This window comes from Schistocerca piceifrons, chromosome 9 (assembly GCF_021461385.2).
Source record: "Schistocerca piceifrons isolate TAMUIC-IGC-003096 chromosome 9, iqSchPice1.1, whole genome shotgun sequence".
Classification (NCBI taxonomy): Eukaryota; Metazoa; Arthropoda; class Insecta; order Orthoptera; family Acrididae; genus Schistocerca; species Schistocerca piceifrons.
Genome location: NC_060146.1, coordinates 201,359,640 through 201,378,828, shown reverse-complemented (window position 1 = coordinate 201,378,828; position 19,189 = coordinate 201,359,640). Strand labels below are relative to the sequence as shown.

General features: G+C 41.1%; 1 protein-coding gene across 7 annotated transcripts in view; it reads right to left on the bottom strand.

Annotated features, from left to right (window-relative positions):
* LOC124717311 (gastrula zinc finger protein XlCGF57.1-like) overlaps positions 1–19,189 on the bottom strand; it is a 119,068-nt gene that overhangs the window by 76,741 nt on the left and 23,138 nt on the right. For 3 of the 7 annotated variants that reach the window (XM_047244140.1, XM_047244142.1, XM_047244141.1), the window contains exons 3-4: positions 10,623–10,727; positions 4,471–4,589 (exon numbers count right to left, since the gene is read on the bottom strand). In XM_047244140.1, coding sequence (XP_047100096.1) covers positions 4,471–4,589; positions 10,623–10,727 — 224 coding nt within the window. Of the gene's footprint in view, positions 1–905; positions 1,117–1,196; positions 1,498–4,470; positions 4,590–10,622; positions 10,728–19,189 lie in introns of those variants that run through there. The other 4 variants (XM_047244137.1, XM_047244139.1, XM_047244138.1 and 1 more) reach the window with 3 other exon arrangements.

Below are 19,189 nucleotides of genomic sequence, written 5' to 3'. Positions count from 1 at the left end.
AATTTCATGAAGAAATGGCAGGTGATAAATTGTGGAGGATTCACTGATAGGGAAAACATAAGAATTGTGAAAGCAAGAAACATTGAAGTAATGTACTACAATTATAAGAAAATTTATGATATCGTTTTGATGGCTATTCTTAGTGCTGACTATTAGTTTATATTTGTTGATATGAGAAAAATGGAAAGAATATCAGGTGGAAATGTCACAGAAGCTATGACATTTTATGAATGCTTAACAATCAGGAGCATTAAATTTTCCAAACAACAAAGAGACAGATAAAGGACTAAACTTTCCATTTTTAGGGGATATGGCATTTGCTTTGCATATCAATGTTTTGAAACCATATGCTCAGTCAAACATCATGAAAGATGTGTTTTCTACAGCTCATCACTTGTGAGAAATGCAGAAAATAATTTTGAGCCAATGGTGTCTAGGTTTTGTACACAAGCATTAGCACTGAACCTCAAAAGATTAAATATGTTGTTATGGCAGTGTGCACTTTGAATAATTGTTTGATGTGTTTGAGCACTGCACACTGCAACCCTCAGGTTGTTGACTGAGAAAATACAGTCACTCATGGAGTAGAGCTTTGTTCGTGGAGGGCTGTCAATGAAATGAATTTTTAGCACCACTGCGGTCCCGCACCGTAGCTCAATTACATGCTTCAGATGCTATAAAAAACTGAGAGCAGTACCTGCTTTTTTTATAATAATAGAGGAAGAGTGTCTTGGCAGGATGAAATGATAAATGAAAGAAAAGTTTAACTTTGCACTTTCCTATGTGTTAATTATTAAAAAGCTACCTTAAAGAATGTCTGTAGTTTAAGGTGGTTGAAGATGTAAAGTAAGTTGTAGACATGATGCAGTATTTCAGAAATAAACTGACTCTAATGAAATACTCACTACCTGCTCATGTTTTCCTGTCTTGTTCTGTGTCCTACTTCCTTCATTTTCACTATCTGCAATTGGCTCATTAACATCAACATCAAAGTTCTCTTCGTTTCTCTCCACACTGCATTCAGAATTGTCAGCAATCCCCTGAGAACTTCCAAGCTTTGATAAGCTTGCAAGAGGGTGTTCCTGTTATTTTGTAAAATGCAATAACTCATAATACCTGTAAGATAAACGATGTAAGAAATGCGTAATACTGTACAATAATCAATGTAGTATAAGAAACTTTTTATTGGCACTCACCATGACGACAGTTTGTACAGTTCATCTTCCCCTTTCCCACTTCTTTCAGAGGCCTCAACTTTCCTTAGCTCTTTTCTGTATGTGGATCTCAAATTATGTATCTTTGTTTTTATTTCAGCTTGGTCCACATTTGGAATAATTACTAAAAGATTGTCAGGAATCTCTTTGTATGCCCTGTTTTTTATATTTTTAAGTGTAATGTTCAGGGGTGATTTTCCACAAATAAGGTCTTTCACGGTACAATTCAATAGGTTTTTCTGTGTGTTCATTGGCCCACTCCTTCACCACAATTGCAGACGTACTAAAAAGAAAAGGAGAGGAAAGGCACTGTAATAAAATGGAGCAAATAAATAATGAGACACTCGCATGCTGCAAGAGCGATGGAACCCAGTTTGTGGGCAGAAACCAACTCGGCAGAGTCCCCAGAGCATTGTGGCCTGTCGCAGGGTCTGCACACATGCGTACCTGCTACAAGGCTGTACCACCAGTCCTGAGAACTGCAGGTATGGTATTAAGGTGATGCCGCCACTAACACACAGGCAGGGACTGCAAGTATCCAAGAATCCGGTTGAAATATCCATGGCCAGTCAGGGCAAATTCACTCATGCATGGCAAACTCATATAAGCGATCAAGGAATAACGCATTACAGAAAGCAAACAAAAATGTTTAAAAAATGAAATCTGCAAAATAATGCACACCTTTTTCGAAAATATTTAACTGTCTATCAACAGTTTTGTTTTGTTCTTCCAGATGCGATAAAGAAGAAATTATGTAAATAGAGAATGCAGCAGAAAAATGGGCTGTTTTAATTAATCTCTAAAAGTTGAATGATAGTATTGTCAAGAAAGAATGTTTGTCGTACATTTCAGGTAGATATGCCATTTGCTGAGATGGAGTGCTGGAGCAGGCGTGAATGTGCTGTGGCTGTGAATGCCTTTTACAAGAACAGTGACTGTGCTGCCGCTGTTAGACAGGAACGCTATATTTATTTCAATCTTCCACGGAATGAACCTGTATCGACACATACAATAAGCTATGAAGAGTGAAAACTTTGAAGCAACAGAAAGTGCACTTAACATGAAATCACCAGGAAGGTCCAGAAGTTGTCGCTTACAGGAACGAATAGAGGAGATGCAAAATGTTGTAACCGATAGTCCAAAGCCCTCTGTGAGAGAAACTGCAGCAGTAGTGGGAACGTCCAGTCCAGGGTGTATACGCGGACAAGGAAAAAAAATTCCCGGATTTTTCCCGATTTCCTGGTTAAAAATACACTGTCTCCCGGGTGAAAATACACTTTTACCGTGTTAAGTGATTGTATACTTTCCCTCAGAACTGTAAAATGTATCAATCCTTTGATTATTTATGGTTTTATTCACTAGTGTAGAATTTCCTGGCACTTTAGAAAACGAAACTCAGGGGAAAAAGAACACGTTTTGGAAAGATCTTTGTTGTGCAGCAACATGTACTCTGCACATTTTTGTATTATAAAAGTATGAATTCGAATTCCACCAAATACCGCATGTTACTTTCCGAAGCATTGAAATCGAGGCTACGATGCACTTCGGTAAGCCAGTCATAGCTTATGTCACGTGATCTCACCAGCCGACAACAGCGGATATTCAGAGCATAGGGCAAGTGATGTAGTCAGCCAATATCAACAACACTGTTAAGTAGCGCGAACACACAATCAGGAAAAGTTAATGGTTTAAATTAATATACATTGTGTTGCTACAAGAAAAGCAAAGCTTTCACATATAATACTGTTCTTGAAGATTAATAAGCTGCAAGAGAAGCTAAGCTTTCACACGTAATGTTGATCTTTTTTGCGCATGTTACTCTTTAAGATATATCACACAAATGTGCCAATAAAATTTTTAATAACGACAAATGTCTGATCTTCTGTGCTCGAAATTCTTCTAAATGACTCGTCATCAAAGAGTTGATTTTTAAATGAGAGTCATTTAAGAAATTCATTGTACATTCTCGCACATAGTTCATCTTGCATAAAAAGAAATTTACTTTGAATGTAACGCTTTTCAAACCAGCATTTGCAATATTTTCCTGTGACCTGTTAGAAATAGGTTCGTTACAGCAGTTGCCACAGCGCGCCAGATAACAGGCATCACTGTGCTTGCGCAGCTACGATGGAATATCCTTTGTTATAGTATTGGTTCTTACCAGTCAAAAATTATAAAAATTTAACTGTAAACTAAAACAATGAATAATTCCTGGAATTCTAAAAAAATCCCGGGTTTTCCCCAGTTTTCTCCCAGATGAAAAAATTCCCGGGTTTTTCCTGGACCTCCCGGGTCGTATACACCCTGCAGTCACAGAGTGCATAAAATTTTATGAATGATTTCAAGTTGCAACTGTACAAGGAACAGGTTGTGGTACAATTAAATGAAAGTGAGTATGAAATCCTGACAAGTAGATGACCATCTGTTGACTAAAATTAGGAACAATGAAGGCTTCTTAAATTTCCTAAGAATGAGTGATGAAGCACATTTTCACTTCAGTGTTTATGTCAACAAACAAAACTAATGTCAGGCCTACTGGTGCAAGGATAATCCTTGTGAACTCTGTCAACACCACTTACACAGCCAGAAGGTCATAATGTGGTGCACTGTCCCTTCAGTGGGCACAATTAGCCCTTTCTTTTTGTGGAGGAAAATGGACGAGCAATCAGAGTCACAGTCACATCTCAGTGGTATGGGCCAAGCTAGACACATTCCTTGCACATGAACTTTAAGAGTTTCCTGCAAACGAACATTAGCTTCAGCAAGATGGTGCTACATCTCACTGTGCTAAAATTTCAATGGTGGTAGTGTGCGGAGTGTTTAGTAACCACATCATTTTGAGGAATGGGGACATTTTATGGCCACTCAGATCTCCTGACTTACTGGTCTGTGAATACTTTTTTCGGGTTTCCCAAAACACAGGGTATATGCTTGATGTCTACAAATGACTGCGGAATCGCAAGACCCATTAGTGCCGAAATCTGGAATATTCCTCTACAGATTTTTGAACATTCCACGATAATTTGTATTGCAGATCGTCTGAGTGTCATTGTAATAACTGTGGCCACCTATAAAATAATCATTTTCAAATATGAACAGTGCATGAAATGGCAGTACACAAGGGTTTCGTTATTGTCACTGAAAATGTTTTACAATATATTCCTCAGCCTGCTTCACTATAGCTAAATTGGTCTGCTTTTTGCCACATCCTCTAGCTAATCTTAAGATCTCCATTTTTAAGTAAGGCACAACTTACGTTTCTACTTGCACTAGGGGTTCCATCACATTGTGAGGGAACTCTTGAACATCTTTCATTTCACCGTCCTGTAGGTGATCGTCAATGTTTTCAACATCAACTTCTTCATCCTCAGGATCCTAAAATAATAACAATAATAATAATAATAATAATAATAATAATAATAATAATAGTGCTGTGATGGCAACAAAAATTACATGGCAGAATACACACAGTTCCTTTTCAAATCCGCTTTTACAAAGTAGAACATGGCAAACTTCTTACCATCAGATACACACAAGTTTTAAAAAACATACAATATTTCCAGATTGAAATTTTCATTCTGCTGTGGAATGTGCACTGATATGAAGCTTTCTGTCACATTAAAACTGAGTGCTGGACTGAGACTTGAGCTCAGAACCTTTGCCTTTCACAGGCAAGATCCCACCAACTAAGCTATCCAGGCACGACTCACAACACTTCCTCACAGCTTTACTTCTGCCAGCACCCCATCTTCTACCATCCAGGCTGTGGCTAAAACTTTCCTGCAGGACTGCTGGTCCCACAAGCTTCACAGGGAAACTTCTGTGAAGTTTGGAAGACGAGGCACTGGCAGAAGTAAATCTGTGAGGATGGATTGTGAGTCATGCTTGTTTAACACAACAGTGAGCACTGGCGCGTGAAAGGTAAAGTTCATGAGGTCGAGCCTTGGTCCAACATATAGTTTTAATCTGCCAGGCAGCTAACATATAAAATGTTTTCATTTATTGCCCTTCGGCTGTATCCATACAGCCAGTCCCAACATGCGTTATCTTAGAGTAATATTGAAAACACACACACACACACACACACACACACACACACACACACACACACACACAAAATTATGCCGAAACTTCCTGAAAAGTCAAAATTTTTTGACAGACCAGGACTTATGGCACTTGACTTTTGAGGCAATGCTCTTACTTAGTTTATGCTTGCACAGATCATTTGCACAAAGATACTTGACAGTCACTGAGCTGACAAAAGTCTTGAGATACTTTCTAATATCACGTTGGGCCTCCTTTCGCTCGACACAGAGCAGGAACTTGATGTGGCACGGACTCAATAAGTCGTTGGATGTCTCCTGCAGAAATATTGAGCCATGCTACCTCTTTAGTTCTCCATAACTGCGAAGGTGCTGCCGGTGCCAGATTTTGTGCACTAATTGACCTCTCAATTATGCCCCACAAATATTAGATGCGATTCATGTTGGGTGATCTGGGTGGCCTGGTCATTCGCTTGAATTGTGCAGAATGTTCTTCAAACCAGTTGTAAACAATTCTGGCCTGATGACATGGCACATTGACATGGATAAAAATTAAATTCTGTCTGGAAACATAAAATCCATGAATGGCTGCAAATGGTTTTCAAGTAGCTGAACACAACCATTTCCAGCCAGAGGACCCTGTCCATTCCATGTACACACAGCCCACATCATTACAGAGTCATGACCAGCTGGCATAGTGTCTTGTTGGCAACTTGGTTCCATGTAGAGATGGGCAAACTGAAACACGTAACTGTTTCGAAACAAATGAAACAGTACAATGTAATGTTTAGATACGCTGTTTCGAAACAGTGAAACAGTTTGTGTTTTGTAATCTAATAAACCTAGACATTTTATCACCTTGAATGTCTACTGTATAGGTATGTCCATATAAACACAAATGAGGTGCGAGAGCGCTAATCATATCGCAGAAAGTATGAAACTATCACTTAGGCGTCTTGGCAGTTTCGTATTTCATGCAGCAAATGCGCTGCTTTCATGTCGTGTGACTTTCATACTTTTCAATTGGCTGAGGACAGCCATAGCTGAAGACAGAAGAACCACCACGAACGGAACTGGAGGTGGGAGCGAACTGCAGAAACAACGGATATGGTACTGGGATTCCCACATTCCGCTAGTATGGGAATATACCCATCCTGCTAATTCCCATGCACACAAAGGGAATCATTGTGGATAATAGGCACAGTGACTATAGACTCACAAATAATGCCAAATAATTCGAATAAATAACAAAATATAACAGAAAATTTTTTGTCTTTCAAGGTGTTTCGAACCGTAACTATAAATTCACCATGCTTCCCAGCCCTTCCCGTTCACCATTACACTATCAGTGATATGTCAAACAGATTGCTTGCAATTATACCTACATTAAATTTATGTATATGTATAAAAACTGTCACTCTACGCCTTTTTTTTATTCAAAATGTTCTAGGCTTACTTGCGTTTCTTAATATGATTACTGTACTTGAACAGAGAAACGTATGTTATATTAAAAAAAAAAGTGTAATTTAACTGAATGATTTTCACATATTTATTATTTTGAATGTGAATAGTATGCGCTGTTTTATTGTTTGGTTAATGTTCATAAAGCAAATGTTACGCCATTTCGGAATAGGACAGTCATCTAGAAACAAAGCTTTATTTTTGGATATCTTAAGCTTCATGCTACTGCTTGTCAAAACGATTTCGACACTCTTGAAAGTGTTTCACAAAGTGGTATGTTGTGTTTCAGTACCTGTGCCGAGCCCGAATCTTGTCCGACACAGAGCGGAATGAAACATCACTGTTTCGATACAATCAGTCCGTTCCAAGCACAGCTGGACTGAAACAGCTTTATTTTGAAACAACGATACAGTTTCTGTGTCTGGCTCGAGATCGAATCTGGTCCGGATATCCGAGACAGGGGCGGAATGAAACACCACTGTTTCGAAACAGTGAACCACAGCCGTTCCGAAACACTGAAACAGTTCCACGTATCGATACACTGTATCGAAACATAGAAACAGTGGCCACGTCTAGTTCCATGGCTTCCTAGGGTCTGTGTCATACTCAAACCCTACCATAAGCTCTTACCAGCTGAAATCGGGATTCATCTGACTGCGGCACAGTTTTCCAGTCATCCAGGGCCCAAACGACATGGTCACGAGCCAAGGAGAGGTGTTGAAGGCGATGTTGTGCTGTTTGCAAATTCACTCACACGGGTTGTCTGCTGCCATATCACATTAACGCCAAATTTCGTTGTACGTTCATTGTATGTCCCACACTGATTTTTGCACTTACTTCACACAGTGTTGCTTGTCTGTTAGCAGTGACAACTCTACGCAAACGCCACTGACCCTGATTATTAACTGAAGGCCGTCAGCCACTGCATTGCCTGTGGTGAGAGGTAATGCCTGAAATTTGGTATTGTCAGTACACTCTTGACACTGGATCTCAAAAGATTGAATTCCCTAATAATTTCCAAAATGGAATGTCTGAACTGCCTAGCTCCAACTACTATTCCATGTTCAAAGTCTTAATTACCGTAATGTGATGATAATTACGTCAGAAACCTTTTCACATGAAACACCTGAGTAAACTGACAGCTCCGAAAAGGTCCTGCCCTTTTACACCTTGTGCATGTGATTAATATTGCCATCTGTATATGAGCGTATCATTCTCACCTCAATGTACCATCTTAATATAAAGAGATACAAAATGAAATAGTCACAAACTTCATAAATGCAGTCACATTATTACAGACAGGTTTAGATGACAAAAAACTTATACTTCGTGTACAATCATTGGCCGTATAGTAGTACCAGTATGTACTATTTAAGAAATATGTTTTTGTAGCTTTTTTAAATATATGGATTTTATTATAGTTTTGTGTGTCAATTGTCACTCCTCAGTTGCAAAATTGATCATCAGTATCATCTTAGTATAAAAAACTGCCTCTGCGACTAAGTAAAAAATAAAAGGCTCTATGTTTGGCTTCCGTGCAGATTTCACTTCTTTTATTTTTCAAACAACTTCAGTGGAAATTCTGTGTATTTCTTTTCACAAAAGTGCCACAATGGAGCAGTGTTATTTTTCTATACAGTTCAGGATGTCCTATTCTTGACATTTGTGGAAATACAACTGCCATGTCTCACAAAGCTTTCACATGGTATGTATCTAAAATGTTTCACAAATATAATTTGGGTTTTAATCAGTGTCTTTTAAAACATGAAGCAATGGAAAATCCAGGATCAACTACAATAAAACAAATTAGAATAGACTGCTATTCACCACACACAGGTGGCACTGAGCGGCAGATGGGCACATTCAAAAGTGGACTAAGCTATCGAACACTGATACACAGTGAGTAGCAGCCTGTTGTACTTCATATTTTTGTTTTTCAACAGCTGTATTTACTCTGTATGTTTATTAGAGCAAATACACATGTTGTGAAAGGAAAGTGTCCAGGTCTGAGCAACAGTTCGGCACACATTGTGAGGTTTGTTACATAACTGTTTTAAGGAATAATGCCATCTTTCGTGTTATGACATACTGATATTGTATTCCTCACTCATTGTTGGCTTCTGGAATTTTTGAAGCTGAGTGTGTCTTTTCTCTGGCGGGGGCATTGTCTTGCAACTTAACGCCAACAATGACCGAGCACTAATGGCCAGTCAGTGTGCAGAGTGTCATCATTTGGGTTACGTAGAGAGCAGTTGGAACAGCATCAGCACAAATAGTATTAAGCACTTGCTAAAGAGTATAATTAAGAGTTGAAAGTGTTACGTCAGCATGTTTGTGAGATTCCGTATATTCACAGAAAGGCGTGCAGAATTTTTACTGAAAACTGTGAATGAAATGGTGCTGCAGTTGATGATTAGTGATTTCATTACTGGAATATACTGGGATTTAAACTGGATATGTAAAAGATCAGTGATTACCTGTTTAATTAATGCAGAAATGAAACAAAGCATGGTTACTTCAGTATGAATGCTGACATAAACTTAATGCTAACAGAAGAGTGGATAAATTTTGGAACTGTTAGGTAGTGTACTATAAGCCACAGGAACAATAAAACAAAGTAATACTGATCTGCACTGTTATTATTTTAAAGCACTATTTTTCCATTTCATAAGTGAGAAACTAACCTTTGGAAAGTATAAAAAACATGTTTGTGTTAGGCACATGGTCAAGTTATTTAATAATGAAGAATCAAGTGCGTTCTCTCTGTAAAGCTCCCATACCCGAATCAAACAAACAAAAAAATAATAGCTTTCGGTCAATCAGGCTAAGCTATAATTGTGTGAATCTTTTTATTGTGCCTATAGCGACTCAGCATCTCCACTATATGGTGAGTAGCAACTTTACTTCTCTGGTATTGTTACATTCCATCCCGGATTTTGCACTGTTTGATTAAACAAAAAAAAAAAACTAAGATGGAACTTCACACAACGAGCAGCTCTGTACTGACTGCATGAAGCACAGTTTAAATTGCACAGAGCAAAGCCTCACTAGCTTGCTTCTGGGCAAATAAGATGTATGCATGCCTTTGTGCCCACAAGTGTATCAGTAATGTTAAAGTGAAGTGAAACGGTGAAAACAAATGGTGTATTTTATGTTACTAGTCCAGAGACAAACAGTATTTTCATTATCTGTGTCCACTTTCTCGCCCCTTCAGCACCTGTGTATCTTCCTCTTCTTCATGCCTCTTTCTCCATGCACAAATTTCAGTGAAGTCTAAATACTGCATATTTAAACATTGTGTATTCAGATTACTAACTTAGATGCAATTCTCTTTTGTACAAAAAGGTTCTGCAACTCATTCAGAAACTCAAAAATATACCATAAAGTATTCACGCTGACAAAAATCACAGAAATGACGTTGTGCAGTTTATTGTAGTTTTTAACTCAGTGTCTCAAGTATGCTCCAGTAGCTACTGTTTTATCAACTGGTAAACATAAACAACTCTTCTACCCTAACTACTCAAAACATTAGGTTTAAAAATTACATCCGTAGCTTGTCATCTTACAACCTGTATCTTGTCATCTCTGAAGCATCTTACAGATCCTAGATATTGTATAAGATCTTTATTCATTACTGTTGTTACTTGCTCAGTCATTAAAATTGACCACGATTGCCGTTACATAATGACTGCTAATGAAAAATTTTCGAATATTATCAGCACACGTTTCACTCCCTTTATTTTTTATATGCATTCTCAGAGGTTATTATTAAAAACAGATGTCTCATGTGGGTGGGTGTACTGTGTCAGATGCCGAGTTGCCTGTACACTTCACTTGATTTGAGTAACAATCTAATTAAATCCATCAAAATACATGGTTGGCAGGCAAAGGAATCATTACATACCTTCACTACCAGTTCCTCAGTAACCAAATCTTCTTCTTTGATGTAGATACAATTTGGAGGAACATACTCCTGCTCACAGCTACTACTGAAAAGTGCCAGGAACTCCTATTGAAAACAGAAATGGCTCAGTTAGTAAACATATACTGGACATGGCATCACTTATTTACAAACATTGTGAAACTTTGTAAGAATGCAAAGGCTCACAGTAGTAACATTGAATGAAAAGTTAAAGAAAACCCATCCACACTGATCTGTACTTGCATGCCATCAGCGGGATTAAAAGCTGGTTCTCCCGCTTACTAGACAGATGACCTGACCACTGCGCAATCCGGACACATTTGTCGTCACAAATGCACGGGCTACCCTAGCAGGATTCCCATTGGACCTCAATTCTCAACTTATCCACACACTCACTCACTGCTGATGTAATGTCCTTTGCCCACTATCCTGATCATTTGTGGCATTTTTGACAATTCGGACATGTCCCATGGAAGAGAGACAATTTCTATCCCGCAGCCATTATGAATCAATCAAGACACAAAGGAATTAATAATATTAGCCGCCAGTGGGCACTGATTTAAATAAAAGGGGAAAGTTGAAAATTTGTGTCAGGCCAGGATTCAAAGGCAAGTCTCCTGCTTACTAGGTAGCTGTGCTGACCACTGCGCCATCCAGACACAGTGGTCATTGCAACTCCACATACTATGCTAGCACACTTCCTGCCTCACCCAAATTCTTCTCAACTTATCCACACACTACTGATGCAGTGTCCCTTCGCCATTATCCACAGTACTTGTGGCATTCTTCCAATTCCTGTACGAGTGCAATAAGACCGCTGATGAGGAGCAGGAGAAAAAACTTGCTTTCTTGCTGTTCTGTGGCTCGTGTTGGACCGGAAAGCCACCTGCTGAAAAGGCGCAAGATCAGATCAATCTTCAGGCTTCCGACAAAAATCCGCCAGTTAAAAATGAAACAGGTCTCAGAACACCTTGGGTCTACAAGATACTTTGTGAATGTGGCCAGCCTTACGTCGGACAAACATTATGCACTGTGGAGCAACACAGAAAGAAGCACAAGAGGTTTTATCACCTATGGTACCCAGAGAAATGGTCTTTAGTTGAGCATGGTTTAGAAAACTGACACCGGATAAAATATGACGACGCACACATTGTGGCTCACACTAATGGCTCCTGAGATTGTGTAATTAAGGAAGCCATGTACATAAATATCACTAACAACGCCCTAACTAGAGGTGGTGGCCTGCAACTCAACACAGCATGGGATCCAGCGATCGCGCAATGGGCGCATCAAGCGCCACATTTGGCAATGCCGCAAGCACCAGTCAGGTCACAGCTGGCAACCAGTATATACGAGGGGTGTATCAGCAGTCCATTGGTGATTGTATCATTTCACAATAGCCAAGAAGTGCTTGGCCGAAAGCTCATGTAATTTTAATTGCTTGATGTGCTTGGAAATCTGAGAATTTTTTATTCATTGTGGCAGTCCACTTATTAACCTACAGACTCTGTTGCATGTATATTTTAAATTACTAGGATGAAATAATGGAGCATGTATTACTGCATTTAAAAGTATTTATACAGCAATCTAGTTTGATTTGTGCAGATGTGCATACAACTGCTCATGGCCAATCATTCAACACGGACACAAGCAAAGAGTCACAAAAATAGTGCCTATTTTACCAGTTGAAAGAAAGGATTTGTCCTGGTTTAACGAATTATCATTGCCTCAAATGATTTAGAGAAGCCATGCAAAACCTAACCAAGTATGATTGAAATGGGAAATAAATCTCTGCTCCTCCTAAGACAGGGGTATTTTAAACACTAAGATTTAGACAATTAAGATGAGAATACTCCTATCTCTATCAGAGAGAACACTGATAAAGATACAAAAATAGTAATTAGAAAGCACGACAAAATCTCTAGCTTTTGGAAAATTCAAAAGTTTCTTCATCACAATAAATATAGGAAACTGAAAACAGCAAAAATAATAGAAGTACGAGATGGGTGACAGGTACTTTGGCAGACCTTGGTTTCAAAGGCAGCAATGCACTTTTCACATTGGGTAACTTCTTTGTCTGAGCAAAAAGGTAACATTTTCAAAAAGAGAAAGAAGGTCAAAATAAAATGTGTTGCCTTCAGTTTGAAGACTGGTTTCGTGTAGATCTTCATGCTAGTCCATCTTACATCCAATTAAACCTGTTTACATAAGCCAAACCTAAGTCTCATCCTATAATTTTTATCCCTCACACTTCCCTCCATTGGCATGTTAATTATTTCTTGATGTCTCAGGCGAAGTTCTTTCACCCGATCCCTATCTATCAGTCAAGCTGTGTCATAAATTTCTTTTCTCTGATTCAGTACCACCTCATTAGTTACATCTGATCTACCTATCAGATTTCAAAAGCTTATATTCTATTCTTGTCTGCACTGTTTAAAATCTATAATTTGTTTCTTCAGCTTCTATCATTATTGTAGAGAAAGTTGTGACTCATATGTCTCAAGGAAAATTTAATTATACAAGATCTACAGATCATCTATGTTTCACTTCTGTAAATCTGCATCTACATCAATACTCAGTAACTTCACCTTACAGTGTTTGGCAGAGGATACTTCTAAAACCACTAACTCGCATGTTCCACTTGTGAATGGTGCGATAAAATCATGATAGTTGGGAAGCCTCTGCATCGGCTCTAATTTCTCAAAATTTCTCATCGCAGCCATTCCGTGAGATGTATGTGGGAGGAACCAATCTGGGGTCTGTGTCATAGCGGCCCCTTATCAGTTAGAGGACCCATACAGTAGACAAGCAAAGTGGGCTACCAACCTCCCTTCAACAGCTCAGATCAAAACATCACGAGTGAATGTAAACATCAACAGACTTTCTGCATAAACACAGCACTACTTTGTGAAAAGCCATGTGACAGAGATCCATCAATTGGAACTAGTGTGACTAACTGTAGCACTCCGCAGAATCGGTGTTATAAGCAAGCCAGCAGAGTCAGACTGGCAGTATGGACCTACAACTAGGACAGTTCCGACCAATACCCATGTCAGTTCTAGCCCAGCAAACGCTCGCCGCAGTCTTTCTGTAAAAAGCTGTACCTTGTTGGTCATAATGCCACTTTGTAATTGTGTAGTGTAGTATTTTGGTTATTATTTCTTTTCATTGTATAGTACTCTTATCTGGATTTTGCCACCAGAAGAATTATTGTTTTTTGTTGTTCCTGAGATTGGAAATTAGTGCACGCTAAGAAAGAGTTTTAATTAAATAAAGTGTGTTCAAACTTGATCATTAGTTCTTTCCGGCTGACTGCAGGACACTACAGTTATTGGTGATAAGGATAAAACTTACATTTTCAATCAAAATGGCTTTCTTAGAGGAATTTCTTCAGTCCTTGACGGAAATTCTACAGCAGATTCAGGCAGCACTCACAAGGTCGTAACGTTGCCCTCACTCCCCAGCGTTGCAAGATGTCACTCACAGCCAATTCCATCATGGGTAAATTGAATACTTTTCATGTGGCTCCACCAACGTTTCCGGCTTTCGATAGGTCTGTCAAACCATGGTCAAATTATGCCGAACGGTTGGAACAACATTTACTGGCATGTGGGATCCAAGACGAAAATTGAAGTCGGGCTTTTCTTTTAGCAACAGTCAGTCCACAGGTGTCTCATTTAATTCAACAACTGAACCCTGAGCAGTCACCTCGAGATCTCTCGTTTTTATCCTTACTAAGGGCTGCCTTTTTGAGTACTCACAAATACATGTCATCTCCGCCCATAAGACTTTCTTTTCTTGTTGAGAGTCCCCAGGTCAGACATATCAGGCATGGATTGCAATGCTCCAGGGTCTCTCCTGCAATTGCAAATTCTGGTGTGCCTGCAAGCAGTCTTATGCCTCATCATTGATTCGCGATATGGTGGTGTTTCACGCGCCAGATGAGGGTCTTCAGGCTGATATTTTGAATTTACAGGATCCGTCCCTCAACACCTGTCTGCCGATCATTTGCGCATTTGAACAATCTCACTGGCTACAACGCCGCATCTTGATACAGCTGTTTTCACAGTTTGCCAGATGCCTAGCGACCGAATGGGACTCTTGTCTGTCCATCGGTACAACACGGGACAAAGTCTTTCGCACATTTTCCTTCATGTCCGGACTGTTTCCAGAATCACCAACGGCGAGCAAGATGCATGGCTTGCAGCCAAACAGGCCATATCACCATTGTGTGTCAGGCTTTGCAGAAACATTGTGTAGATGCCACACTTCCTGCAGAAGCACAGGTTAGTCCCAAATAGTCACCATAGGACCTGGAAGCCTCACATTCCATTGGTGAACAAGTATTCTCCATCATTTCCCAGTCGGGAGCCTGTTTTCTCCTTACCTTGGAGGTCTTGTATATCCCTGCGGTCTTCCAAACTGACATGACATCTTCCGTTTCTATTGTGCATGGTGCCACATAAACAATGCTTGGGCTCGCCAGCTTTGTCTCCATACACTCGCACCTTGCATAGTTTCAGCAATCACCATATACCAGCCGACAGTGTTTTTTCAACACAAATCTCCTACAATGGCCGATCCTTCACCACTGAGTTTTTGGTGGTTGGCTCCCCCAGCACTACTAACCTTCTGGGTGTGGACATTTTTGATCATCTGAGTTTGTCAGTGCAGGAAGAGGTACAGGCAGTTTCGATCCATTCCTTGGATACCCTTCTCACCCCGTTGCTCAGCAACTATGAAACATTGTTCTCATCGTCCATGCCAGGTGTGAAGGGTTTCACCGCACATGTTCAGCTTCTTCCCTCTGCTATCCTTTGTTTTTTTAAGGTCCACCTGGTCCCCTTTGCACTCCGAGACAGGCTCCAGGTGGAACTCCATCACTTACAAGATGAAGGCATTCTTTCTCCCACCATGCACAGTCACTGGGCAGCACCTATCATGTTAGTCGAAAAGCCAAACGGTACTCTACGCATCTGTGGCGATTTTAAGGTCATGGTAAATTCTCAGTCCGCCATCAATGCCTACCGTATCCCATCAGTGGATGACATACTCACATGTGTTGCATGCTCAACCATTTTTGCCAAAATTTATTTGTGCAATGCTTATTTGCAGCTGCCATTGGACAAGGACTCGCAGCAGATCCTAGTTATCAACACACCGTGTGGCCTTTTCTGGTACAACCACTTCCCATTTGGCACTGCCATTTTCCAGCATTATTTTGAACATCTCACAAGTCAGGTGCTCGGTGCGGCAAATTATCTGGACGAGGTCATCGTCGGTGGATCATCCACAGTGGACCTCGCGGACAAGCTGCATAGGCTGTTTCAAGTTTTTTCCAAGCCTAACCTGCATTGCTGGAAAGAAAAGTATGACTTTTTTGCACGCAAGGTCAGTTATCTCGGGTTCACGATTGATGCCCGTGACCCACACACCTTGAACGAGTATGTCGAGGTGATTGAAAACCTGCCTCCTCCCACAAATGTGAAGCAACTGCAATCCGTCCTGCATCAAATTAACTATCATCAGTATTTTATACCCTAGCCCGCCGAGATTTCCGCACCCCTGCCTGGGCTGTTGTGCAAGGGTGTGCATTGGGTTTGGAATGCGGTGTGAGAGTAGGTCTCAAGTCAGCTCTCTCCTGACCTCCTCGTCTGGCTGCTTACGACCCTTCCCTGCCCCTCATCGTCACTGCCAATGCATCATCAGACTATGGCCTGGGTGCAGTCCTCTTGCAAGTAGTAACTGGCATTTAGAGGCCGGCGGCTTTTGCATCCAAAAAATTGACTGACATTCAAACCAAATATAGTCAAATTGAAAATGAAGCTTTGGCACTGGTTTTCGCCCTAACGAAATTCTACGATTTTGTTTATGGTCATCATTTCACTCTGCATACTGACCACAAACCTTTGGTTTCTTTGTTTCACCCAGGTGCCGCAGTGCCCACCCGGATAGTGTACTGCCTTCAGCGTTGGGCACTCGTCCTGGCAACGTTCGACTTTGATATTGTCTATTGAACCTCTGAAAGGCACCAAAATGCCGATTTCCTTTCCCAGCTGCCTGCCAGAGCGGACTGTGAGTTTGACACGTCCCCCTTGGTTTGTTTCCATGTGGAACAAGGTGTGGACGCAGATTTGGATGCACTTCCGTTTGATACCTATGCAGTCCAGGGGGCCACTGCTCAGGATCCGATACTGCAAGCTCTCTGCTACAAAACCACTGCAGGTTGGCTGAACAGCCTTTGTAACATCTGCAATGCAGAAGTCCAACATTTTTGGGATCATCGGCACAGTCTCTTTTTCTGCAGTCGCATCATTCTTTTGCATAGTGAATCAGATGTTCCCTGGGTGGTCATACCACATGCATTGCACCGCCGTGTCCTCAACCTCCTCCTCGCTGGCTACTGGGGAATCATCTTCACCAAACAGCTGTCCTGCTTACACCTTTATTGGCATGGATAGGATAAACACATTGCCTCCCTCATGTCGACCTGCACCATACGCCAAACACATCAGGCAGCACCCGTGCGCCAGTATTTTTCGTGGCCAGATGCGACTGCACCATGAGAACGTCTCCCCTTGGATTTCACAGGACCATTTCATGGATCCCAGTGACTCATCCTGATCGATTCTGGGTCAAGATAGCCTTACATATCCCGCATGATCAACACCACTTCTGCTGAGACTATCAGAATTCTCCGGCACCTCTTTGCTATCATGGACCTCCCCAAAATGATAATTACGGATAACGGTTCACAGTTTCCTTCAACTGAGTTTAAGCAATTCTGTGCTGCCAATGGGATATCCCTTGTCCACATCAACCCATTTCACACTGCATCAAACAGCCGGGCTGAACATTTTGTGCGGACATTCAAGACTCAACTTGATAAGCTGCTGAGCCATCACGTGCTGGAGGAGGCTGTACTTTTTTTGGCTACATACCACGCCACCCCGCATGCCGGTAAAAGTCCAGTGGAGATACTTAACAGTCAACCATTCCACTCTCTCTTAACTGTTCTTGTTCCCGAGACATCTCACCCTCCCGCCCATACTCCGGTGCACTCCTTCTGCGTCGAGCAGGCGGTCTGGGTGTGGATCTTCTGTCATCCATGGGCACGCTAGGCCCCTTCCGCCGTCACCAAGATCTGCGGCCAGGCGATGACATCTTTCTGGGAGGCCGACGGTTCCACCGCCAACCAGCACCTCAACTAGCTCAGCCCCTGTCTGGTAGACCACGACTCTCTGGGGAGCTGCCGGTGCCTGTCGACTGCCGCCCCTTGACAGAACCTCCCCTTCTGCCCCGCCTCAGCCACTGTCAGCTACCCATGCTGTGTCGCCATCTTCAGTCCCTGATGGCCACGAACCTATGGACGTCGAATGGGATGCCCCCGCTCCTACAGACATTTGTATACACAGCAGTGAACTCTTTCCAGGGGAAGAAATATCGTAGCAGCCCCTTATCAGATGTAGGGCCTGGACAACAGACAAGCAAGGTGGGCTGCCGACCTCCCTTCAAGAGCTCAGATCAAAACATCGCCAGTGAATGTAAACATCAACAGACTTTTCGCATAAACATGGCACTACTTCGTGTAAAGCCATGTGACGGACATCCACTAGTTGGAACTAATGTAAATATGTGCAGCACTCTGCAGAATCAGTGTTATAAGCACACCAGCAGAGCCAGACCGGCAGTGTGCACCTACAGCTAGGACAGTTCCGAGCAATACCTACACCGGCTCTACTCTGCAGACACTCTCCATAGTCTTTCTGTAGAAAGTTTTATCCTGTTGGGCATAACGCCACTTTGTAATTGTGTAGCGTAGTATTTTGGGTATTATTTCCTTCCATTGTCCTGTACAAGAATTATTGTGTTTCTTGTTGTTCTTGAGTTTGGAAATTAGTGCACACCAAGAAGGAGTTTTAGTTAAATAAAGTGTGTTCAAACTTGATCATTAGTTCTCTCCTGCTGATCACAGGACACTACAATCTGACTATTCACAGACAGTGCTCTCTCGAAATTTCAATAGTAAACCTCTCTGTGATGCATAACTCCTCTCTTGTAATGTCTGGCAATGGAGTTTGTTAAGCATCTCTGTAATCCTCTTGCACCGACACAATGATCCCGTGACAAAATGCACGATTATTTGTCGTATCTTCTCTATTTCTTCTATAAGCCCTATTTGGTAAGGATCCCAGACTGATGAACTATACTCGAGAATTGGTCAAACAAGCTCATTGTAAGCCACTTCTCTCATGGATGAATTATATTTCCTTAAGATTCTTCCTATGAATCTCAGTCTGGCCTCTGCTTTTCCTGCCCTTTGTTATATGGGGTCACTCCATTTAAGGTTGCTCTGGACAGTTATTCCCAGATATTTTATGGTGTCTACTGTTTCCAGAAATTTGTCATCAGTAGTGTAATAGTACAGCAGTGGATTTCTGTTCCCATGTATGTGCAGTACATTCCATGTACTGATGTTCAAGGTTCAACTGTCAGTACCTGCACCATTCATCAATCCTCTGTAGGGTATTCTGAAAAGTGATACTATC